Source organism: Paramormyrops kingsleyae, chromosome 20, assembly GCF_048594095.1.
Source record: "Paramormyrops kingsleyae isolate MSU_618 chromosome 20, PKINGS_0.4, whole genome shotgun sequence".
In the NCBI taxonomy this organism is placed as follows: domain Eukaryota; kingdom Metazoa; phylum Chordata; class Actinopteri; order Osteoglossiformes; family Mormyridae; genus Paramormyrops; species Paramormyrops kingsleyae.
This window is the reverse complement of record NC_132816.1, coordinates 19,643,903-19,654,735: the sequence shown is the minus strand read 5'-3', so window position 1 is coordinate 19,654,735 and position 10,833 is coordinate 19,643,903. Positions and strand designations below refer to the sequence as shown.

General features: G+C 45.8%; 1 protein-coding gene across 2 annotated transcripts; it reads right to left on the bottom strand.

Moving 5' to 3' along the window:
- Positions 1-2,560: 2,560 nt before the first annotated feature.
- On the bottom strand, positions 2,561-7,275 carry r3hcc1l (R3H domain and coiled-coil containing 1-like). 2 transcript variants are annotated; one of them, XM_023820592.2, is made up of 7 exons: positions 7,189-7,275; positions 6,023-6,401; positions 5,259-5,440; positions 5,100-5,170; positions 4,613-4,708; positions 4,149-4,289; positions 2,561-3,467 (listed from the first exon to the last, which is right to left on the bottom strand). In XM_023820592.2, exons 2-7 carry the CDS (start codon positions 6,374-6,376, stop codon positions 3,415-3,417), a joined length of 897 nt encoding a protein of 298 aa, XP_023676360.1. In that variant the 5' UTR covers positions 6,377-6,401; positions 7,189-7,275; the 3' UTR covers positions 2,561-3,414. The 2 variants fall into 2 exon arrangements, with proteins under 2 accessions (XP_023676360.1, XP_023676361.1); XM_023820593.2 differs by having other exon boundaries at positions 7,136-7,237.
- Between the last annotated feature and the right edge of the window lie 3,558 nt (positions 7,276-10,833).

Sequence of the window (10,833 nt, the reverse complement as noted above, 5' to 3'; positions counted from 1 at the left end):
CAGTTACCATCACTCTGTAACCAAGAGACCGAACAGAGAGATTCCATCAATTACAATCACATTTGTTCTTTCGATATTATGACAGCGTCAGTGCGATTCACCCTGCTGGTGAGCTAAATTGCTCTCTGGTAGGCCTTTATATGCTCTGTCTTAATCCATTACCTCATTTAATTCTTAATGGGAATCTTAGAGGTTAAAGGAGTTTAACACTGCCCACAACCCCTGATGAACTCTCCCTCAAGTGAACAACCAAAAGCTCGGTTTAGTACTGCTCTTGTTGGAAGCCCTAATTCAATTAAGATATATAAACGCTCTTCCTTCAACATAGCAAAACGAGAATTATATTCAGATTGCCTGAAAAAGTTACAGGTCAAGCATGCTTTCTATTATCCGGCAAAATGGAATACAAGATGCTTGCAATGGCATTAAAATAAAATACTGCACAATGAAATGGGAACATCTGATGACAGTGGGGGAAAATACTGACTTCCCGTACATACTAGCAATACTTATGTCTAGGTTGTTTGTAAAGGAGTTAGTCGGTATACATGGGATAAACGTGTTTTTTTTTTTTTTTTAAAAAAAGCGCTGGATCAATTTCGGGAAAAGAACTACCTCAAATTAGCCTGAAGTGGGGTCTAAACTGCCCGGAAAGGCCAAGACAGGCACTGACCGCAGGCACTGGAGCTCAAATGGACTTGTCTTTCACTGCAATGCCTAACGTGCTCGTTGGTAACAGCGGTGACTGAACACTTACAGACATGAACGCTGCAGCTCTTCACCATTATAGGGAGGGACTATGTCAGGGCAGAAATAACCTACCAAACAACCTGAGCGGGGGAAAAAAAAAATCAAGCAAATAGAAAACCGTGTAATTTTGTGCACGTATGTAACGGCTGACTTTAACATGCACATCTGTTAATGTAACCTTGCAGAACATCTGTCAGAACAATACAGTGACGTACTGCGTCATCTTTAACATTCGCACTTAACGAAACGTTTACTTCACTTCATCCGAAAGCCCGTAACTTGCTCCAGACACATGCACACGTGTATTGCTGGGAGATTGCTCTTCAAGATCATCTGTGTCCTCGAAAAACCTGTTAAAAAACAGAGCAAACCTAGCTAACAACATAAAAAGAAATTTATCAGTCTTTATCAGACGCCGATTTTGTCTTTAGTTAGATTGGTTAGGCATTTTACAGTGCAACTACGATATTACAAAATTTAAGACGGGCAACAGGGATACAACGGCAAACCAATGATCAAAGAAAATTAGAATTAATGAAGACTCTTTGTGGCACTAAGCAACATCCATCTAACCGAGGGAGTGGAACAAGCAAAAATAGCTCAAGAGTACGCTCACATCCGGCTGAAAACACTTTTAGACACGCAGGGTTTCTTGCAGGCGTATACACAAATGCAATCAAGCACTTAAGCAAACGTGAAACGCGGCATTGCCTTCAAAGTAAGCATTCATTACTCAGACAAGCAGTCCTGGGCTACGTCGGCAAAATTTAGCCAACCGATTTATTTTGAGAAACCCACAATTTTGCTTTAAAGCACCAAAGATTCTCAGCACGTGGACTTGATTCCTGTTTAAAATTTGGTAACCTAAACCTTCTTTAGGTCTTCCTAAATAGCAAACACAACTAAACCACCTCCTGGAACCATAAAACCTTTCAGACACCACAATGTGCTCTAAAATGACAGGAAAGGATCTTTTTCTGACCTTTAATTATAAGTTTTTCGAACATTTATTGCTAGATCCCATGACACTGTATACATTTAATAGACTTTAGTTTTTATACAAAAATCTGTGGTGATCAAAATTGTATGTGCTCACGGAGTTATTTAGCTGTCACACAAGCAATGAAACAGACTCCTGTGCCAGTGAGTGTCTGGAAGCTTCTGTGGGGATAGGAGATGGTCATCTACACCAGTAGCTGTTTAGTGCTGCTACTGAGAGATGCGTTACACAAAGGATAGACAAGATGTCACGTGGACGAGAGAACATGGCAACTGACCCTCTTCCGGTCGAGGGTTGGTGGATAGCGGTAACTTAAAGACCAGGCGAAAAAACTGAGGGAAGGTAGGGAAAAAAGATTACAAATTTTAATTTTTTTTGTTATGGAAATGCACCAACTGCATCAATTGGAAGGTGTACGTGTTAACAATATATTTAAAACACTAATTATTTCAGTCATTTAAGCAGGCGCTCAATGCAGTCCCGGCAAAAATAATTTGAGTTAATAAGACCAAAGTCTTTTCATGTCAAAAAATACGTACTGGTGTTGCATCTTTCCAGGAAACCTGGACAGGTGAGCAGATGGCAGTCTGACTGGTTGGTGAGCTCCAAAATTCCAAACCCTATAAAACGACTGTCGTTTTCGAACCCTGAACCCACTGATATTTGGAATTGATTTCTGTCCTGGGATGAGTCTGTTCAACGACAGGCAGTATATAGATGATCCAAGTCTCTGGCAAGAGGACATGACCTGGCGATGTAGAGACTAGGGCGTCGTTCAGGATTTTGACTTGACACACATTAAGCAGAAACTTCTTAAAACCATTTATTTCATGACAGAAGAGTAAGTGCACCAACTTCACAGTAGATGAAAGGGGTAAAAAAAAAAATCAAAAGGTAGCCAAAAATATTAGAAACAAAAAATATTTGATGTTCCTTTAAAACAAGCCGGTCACATGGTTCACACTGACAGCTGTACAATCCCACACCTCAAGCACTCAAATGTAGAGATAATGAAAATTAAGGGCTTATACCCAGATAATCATAGACCACAGCCAGGAAGGAGCTGGTGAGCTTTTGGGGTTCACCTAGGCAGCATTGTTATGCTAACACCGGTTGGCTTAAATTCACTAACTGTTTGACTGTCGTGCTGATAGGAATGCTAACATGGCCTTTGAAAATCATAAAAAATAAATACCTGCTATTTTTGGAAACATAGCAACAAAGTTTTGGATACATTTTCTCAATTAAAAAAACTATGTACATACCCAATATTTTTAATGAACAGCTTATTAGCTTAATGGGTCTTATAATTAATGAAAATTTCTCCATTGACTGGCTTTGATTGCATTTCTAAAAATGCCGCCTTCGTGGCATTGTCTGGCTACATTCTATTAAAAAAGCCTCCGTGTTTCTTTGCGACCGGGTCATGTGACCTCAGCGGGGCATGTGATCATGGCGGGTCATGTGACCGCAGCGGGGCCTGCTCCAAATGTCTATATAAGCTCTAAGTGCCAGCCCTCTGCTTCGGCATGTGAGTTGCATGCGCACAAATGCACCCCTTCATGGTCACACGTGTGTTTGGGGGGTGGGTGAGGGATTCACTGGCAGTTTATAAGGAATTGGGGGGGGGGGGGGCATCTTCATTCTCATCCATCCATCTTGGTTCACTTCCCTTCCCAGGCGTCATCTCTCTGCTTTGCTGCCAAGCGCTTTTGCTCTAAGAATAAATCGACAAAATGCAACCATGAAACCACAGCCGGGGGACTCATTCATGCCGGTGACACGTTCCCCATTTCAGGGTCCTCCTGCACTCTCCCACGCTGCCCAATACAGAGTCTTTCAGCCGTACTCTTGGGACACGATCCTTAACCGGAACGGTGGCAGTAAATATATCCAGTCCTATTAACGCTTTGTGTGTGACAGTCACAGCAGGTCTCTTAGTCCTGCTTTATTGCTTCAGAAAGTATCCATGATCCAAACAAGTGGTTCCTATAAGCAAAGCTGCAATTGGTGGAAAAGGGATCTAAGCTCCCATAAAAACCACCATAATTTTGTTTGGTGCTAAAAACGGCTCAGATCTCTTTAACAGGAATGAGTTTATATCACAGAGCAGCAGGCCACCGAGTCAATGACTATTTTGAAATGTGCTGCCATCTAGTGGTGGGTGCTAAACAGACGGCCAGATCAAAATGTGACGGTATTAGTAGGCGCTCCGGAGACAAAGGGGAGAACTTCCTACTCTGAAAAACCTTCCACCATGCCCTCGTAAGAGCCCCCCTGCTTAATGAGGCAACCTTATTTTTGGAAGTCATATATTTTGAGAAGACCCAACCATAATTGGGAAACGTCCCAGGTTTAGAAGACCCATCATGAAAAGTGAAAAGTTCGGCGATGTCACCTCGTGCCTCCTGCAGCTTCTTCTTCTCCACCTCGCGCTCTTCCTTGGTCTGCCTGCTCTTCACACCCAAGGCGCTGGTCACCAGTCGACGGGCAAGAGCGGCACTGGTCTGTGGTCGCTCCTTGGCAGGTAGGACGTCATCTGGGAAGGGGGTAGACACAGGAATGCATTGGGTCATAATAAGTGATACACAAAATGACGCTTCATGAACCATTAGCTGTATTTTTTCACCCCACTAGATGGTGCTCTTCGGTTGCTTTGGGGCATGCTCTTTGTGCTTTGGGCTTTTGGGCATGCTCTTTTTTGAACAGAGAGCACCACCTAATGGAGTCAAAAAGTACAGCAAATGGTTCATGGGGTGCTATTTTGTCCATAGCCAGTCCTACTAAAAGAGTGCAAAAGATGTTACTCAAAAAGAACGATGGTCATAGAGGAGGGGAGGCTGGCAGGCCGCCCTGGGGCACCTGAGCACTGGCGGGCCTTGGCCTTGCTAGCAGCGGATGCCTGCGACAGGGATCGCAGCTTCACCATCGGGTGCTTCGACCTCAGGGCCTCTTTGGCTGGGGGGCACAGAATCAGGAGACGGTGTGAGCTTGACATGGGAGCAGCACCTTCATACATGAGAGAATTCAACAGAACCCAGGCTGCTCCCAAAATCGAGAAGGCTAACAAAGTATTGAGAATAACCCAGGAGATAATCTGGGAAAGTCTTGCTGGAAAAACAAACCAGAACCAACTAACGAGAAGGCAGCAGCGACAGTCTTTGAACATGCATTAATTACGGATACTTTATAAACCATAAAAATCTCAAAAGGCTTGGTTTATAGGTCAATGTGTTAAACAAGAGGCTTAAGAGGTATGATGGAAGCCAGGGTCGTCTTTGTTTTCTGTCAGACTTCGACAGAAAAACCTGCTGAAATGACACCAGTGGCCCGAGTTTGTCAGACTGACCTGTTATTGGACTGGAGAACAGTGCCAAGGCGTGCCTGTCATCCACCCACAGGATGTCAATGCCTCTCTGCCTATCGAGGAGAAGGAAAGGCCATGTGACCATGACATCATCACACCTGACATGCTGTCATAGAGACTGATTCCAAAACAAGGACGCACTGGTAGGGCTGGAAGGCACGCATCAGATCCTCCACCTTGAACTCGACAGGGAAGTCGTATATCTCCAGGATGTGGGACAGCTCGTCTTCAAAGAGGTCCACCTCCCGCTCCACGGTGTAGTTGTAGTAGTCGAACTGTGGATCCTGGATGGATTTCTTCTTCTTCCCCTCCGTCAGTGAGATCTGGGGGAACGACGGAGAGAGACGGAGGGAAGCATGCAGCGCTGACAAACGGCAGAAGTGTGAGCTGGTCGGGGGCAACTTAGCCACAAACGGCTAACGCCGCGTCCCCTCTCAGACAGCAGGGAAGATCGGTGTCAAAGGCGGGTTCAGCTTGGCATCCATAAGCGGCACTGCAAACTGGCGCAGAACAGAGTGGCTTCCTGTGATTTATGTCGTTGGCCGTTGATGTGCCCAGCTTCATCCAGAATCACCGAAGCATTCGGTTCTTTTGTTTTCTTACTACCTTACTAAGCAGGGCAACAACACGGATATTACACCCCATAGGAGGCTGTCGGATCAGCGCTGCACTGGGTATTGCTAAGGGCATGACCCCTCGGAAAACTGTCGCCATGACGAAAAGCAAGAGCGAAATTAAACGAGTGAGGAAACAAGGTTGACCAACAAGATGGAGGCTTGTGCTTGTTGAGAGGTACACCTCCCCCAAAAGTAGGATCTTTCTGCATGCTACCTGCTTCCTTGTGCAGCTTGACTGCGACAGGAGCTGTGATGTGTGTTTGGGGCCTGAGGAGCCCATGCATTTACCTCCTCGATCAGGTGCGGGTCCAGACAGTCGCCGTCGTCGTTGAACAGGGTGTCCCAGCTCTCTCCCTCTTCCTCAGGTGTGCCTGCCCCCCCTTGGGGTGCTTCTGCCTCTGCTGTGTTCTGCTGGAACTCCCCGTCCAGCTCCGTGGTGCCGTTGCAGTCGGGGCCCGCGGTTTCCCCAGCCTCACAGCCTCCTTCCTCGGCCGGGTTCACTGGCTTCTTTTTCTTCTTGTGCTTGTCCCCATAGCGGGGCCTCCGGGGCTTGGGGGCCTTTTGAGTGGGCGGGCCTTCCTTCCCTGGCCCCCCCTTCACCTGCCTGGAGCACACCGGGGCCTTTACCTCCCCATTCTCCATCACTGCCCCCCAGCTTGGTTCACACCTGGCAGAAACACACATATTGTGTTAAGGGGGAATGCCCAATAAACAGATAAAAAGTAAAATTCAAGGAATATATCTAAACAGTCCCAAAATGATCCTAGACCGATGACATAGCACAGGACTGAAACAATGATTTTGCATCTTTGTGACCTTGCAGTAGTCTGCTTCGTGCTGATAACAGATCAGTGTCAGTATGAACCTCATACTGACCATGCAAACACAATTCTCACCAATTCATTGTTACTGAAAATCGTATGCATTTACTCTCCAATTCACCCAAAATCTAAGGTGTTATGAAATAATAATATAATACTTAACATAATACTAACGGTAATACTATTAACGGACCAAATGCAATTACTTTAAAATGCATACGCAGCATTTAGTGAATAATGCAAAGACCTAATAACATAATTTAGAAAGTACCACTGTTTTGATTATCAGTTTGTTGTACAATCTCGTTTTACTATAATCATTATAACCATTATCGATCGTGGAATCCCTACGGCACGGACTGGTATAACCACAGTAACACCGTTTACTGGACAAGGTAACTTAATCCTGGGATCTCCAAGGTGTACAAAAATACCAAACTAAACAAAACTAACGCTGTTTCTCTATTTCGCTGGCCGTACATGCCGTGACACACATGAGGTCACTACAGGTCTGATTACCGCTTAAATTTGTAAACTCCGCTAAACGCTTGAATTTACAAACAGCTGGTTTTCAACTGACCGTCAAAACTTCACAAACGCCTCGAATATCACGACTCTCGTCGGCCTGTTTACCTGTATCTCTTCGGTTTTAACTCTCCAAAACCAGCAAATTTCCACGGAACCCACCACCGGATGTTTGGAACATCTATTTCCGCATGACGTCACATAACTTCCTGGAGCCAGGAGGTGTTGGGAATTGTAGTGTGCCAGAATTTCAGAAAATAAGTCGAATTTCTTCAAAGGGTGAAACAAATTCTTTATGTATAAACTATAATATTGTAACACATACAATGCTTTACATTTTGTCTTGCCATAACACTGCCCCCCATTCTTTGTGAGCGCATTTCGAATTATTATACTGAATTTTTATGCATTACCATCACTGTTTCTTTTCACCAATCTTCATACCACTGGTCAGTTTATATGGCTGGGAAATTAACCCACATATTTACAGACTCTTAGGAAAAGATACCAAGCCTCCTGTTCTGAGTGGGAATGTAGCTGAGAGATGGCCCTGGAGGTTGTCACCTGGAACAACAAGATGGGTTAGGACAAGGTTTCCCAGCCTGGTGCTCGGGGATCAACAGACGGTCCACTTTTTTGTTTCTTCCCACAACCCTGCCAGACAGTCCATATTTTTGCTCCCTCCTAACTCTGCCTGGGGGGTCTCTGAAGACCGGGTTGGGAAACACTGGGTTAGGAGGATGGATAGTTGGATGATGAAGGAAATCCTACAAATTACCAGAGGAACTTAATTGGTGGCGACATTTCTCTTGCATGGGCTTAGGCTGCCAAGTAACAGAGAGCACACTTTCTGCAGACACACCTGAGAAGTTGTTTACTAGAATTGCAATACTTACAGAGAATTATTTCTTGGCTATGCATTCATAACTGATGAACCATAACATGCTGGTGAGGTTCTTCCTGAAGGAAAACCTCAAAATGGCTTCTCAGCCTCCCAGTCATATGCCAGTTGTTTACTTTGATTGAATATGTGGATGATTTTCTCTCTTGGGGTTGTTGGTATGAATAAATCAACATGACTCTCCTGAAGAAGCCATATGTTCGGAATTAGGAGTGAATGAGGTGCTCAAGGGATTCTATAACTCCATCTTGTGGAAGTTTGCCCCACTCTCTGTTTTGCTGAGCTTTCAAACTATCTGGACCTCCACCTTTTCATATCCTAATGATCTGTCAAAAGGTTCCTGTGAATAAATCCCGTGAGCACTGGTATGGTTTATAACAAATGGTTCCTGCAGAACCCAGAACCAAAAAACTCTGCTTTATCCAACTGGAAACACAGAAAAACCTGAATACCCTAGACTCCTATTAACTTGACGAGTTCCAGTGCATGTACACTGGAAGAGCTTTCAGTGCTGCCCTGTAGTTAAAAATGTATGCATTCTTTGACTGAATGTGAATACAGTCTGATATTTAGTGAAAACATTATCCAGAAAAACTATCATACTTCTATTCAGGAAATGGTCCATAACCTTTGTTCCTTTGCAAGCAGAATTCGCCAGGTAGGTGGCTGTGGGCAAACCCAAGCCTGCAAAACCAAGAGCCAGATGTTCACACAACTGGCACCTGAAAAGCTTGACCAAATTTCTCTGGCTGAAGAGAAAACCAAGAAAAGTCTGGCCTTCTTCCCAGGGAAAATGCTGGCAGTTTAAATCCCCATCAGCATTCTTCAGTTTGGTTGGGCCAGTGTTGCCTTGGAGACAAACGCACCTCCTGCCAGCTCTGCCTCAGAGAACCTGTCCTACGGAGCCAGTCCTACAGAGCCTGTCCTACGGAGCCTGTCCTACAGAGCCTGTCCTACAGAGCCTGTCCTACGGAGCCTGTCCTACAGAGCCTGTCTTACGGAGCCTGTCCTACGGAGCCTGTTTTACGGAGCCTGTCCTACGGAGCCTGTCCTACAGAGCCTGTCCTACGAAGCCTGTCCTACGGAGCCTGTCCTACAGAGCCTGTCCTACGGAGCCTGTCCTACGAAGCCTGTCCTACGGAGCCTGTCCTACAGAGCCTGTCCTACGGAGCCTGTCCTACGGAGCCTGTCCTACAGAGCCTGTCCTACGGAGCCTGTCCTACAGAGCCTGTCTTACGGAGCCTGTCCTACGGAGCCTGTCTGACGGAGCCTGTCCTACGGAGCCTGTCCTACGGAGCCTGTCTGACGGAGCCTGTCCTACGGAGCCTGTCCTACGGAGCCTGTCTGACGGAGCCTGTCTTACGGAGCCTGTCCTACAGAGCCTGTCTTACGGAGCCTGTCCTATGGAGCCTGTCCTACGGAGCCTGTCCTACAGAGCCTGTCTTACGGAGCCTGTCCTATGGAGCCTGTCCTACGGAGCCTGTCCTACGGAGCCTGTCTTACGGAGCCTGTCCTACGGAGCCTGTCCTACGGAGCCTGTCTGACGGAGCCTGTCTTACGGAGCCTGTCCTATGGAGCCTGTCCTACGGAGCCTGTCTTATGGAGCCTGTCCTATGGAGCCTGTCCTACGGAGCCTGTCCTACAGAGCCTGTCTTACGGAGCCTGTCCTACGGAGCCTGTCTGACGGAGCCTGTCTTACGGAGCCTGTCCTATGGAGCCTGTCCTACGGAGCCTGTCCTACAGAGCCTGTCTTACGGAGCCTGTCCGACGGAGCCAGCCAACTTTCCAGCACCCCAGGCAGGTTGTGAGAAATGGCCAGAATCTGGCAGGCTGTGGCCTAAGAAAGCAGTAAACTCCACACCACTATGACTGGGAGTTTTAGGAGGCAATTTACTCATGTGTTTTTCTCCTTTGCATACCATTTAACTCTGTAAAGCACTGGTGAGTGTCGGGGCTAATGGGAACTGTGGTGGCATCTCAGAATATCTAGGCAGACACCCTGATCATAGAGGACAATGCAGAGATTCATAGGCTTCTATTAAAACAATGGTCACTTATCAGAGGAGAACCATGGAATTTGACGAGCAATACTGTACATGCAGACTTACCCCAGAGTAGCAAAAATACCTAAAATTTATATTCATTTGATCCTTCTGCATTGCCACTTTCCCCATCACAGTTTCGATATATAGCAGGGCTAGCATAAGAAATTAATGTGATTTTTTTTGGAGTTTTTGGGAGTTTTGCAAACGCTGCAGACAACACACAAAAAGTTCAGCCAATCATTAAGGCACAAAATACATGTACAGTCTCGTTTGGAGGACGCCAAATGTGTTTACGGTCGCCCCACATGTGATATCTTAGTCAGTAATCTCACAGTGACCCAATAATTTTTCGATGTGGAAGGGTACAATCTCTTCTTGACCACTAGATGGCAACAGAGAATAGCTTCTATATGAAAATGGAAATTAAGCCCAAGTTGTAAAAACGTAAAGAATGAACTGGCCCTCTCCCTGCGAACAATGATGCCAAAGAACGTGTGCAGGTACTCGCATGCATGTTCATCCACACCCACAGTATATGTGCCTGGGTGTGTATCTACATGTATGCAGCTGTATGATCTGTCAGTCTTCTAGTTGCTCATCTAGGAGAAGGACGCATGGGACTTTTAGCCTGTCCCAGGTAACACACGTCACAACTGAGAGGATGCAGTACATTGCCTGGTGACATAAAGGCAGCACAGTCATTACCCAAAGGACGCCCACCTTGGTGTTGTGAGCATGATTATTAAGTAACCACGCCCGTTTTGTGTAGATATGAAATACATTAAACCTGCATTTGCATACCTGCAC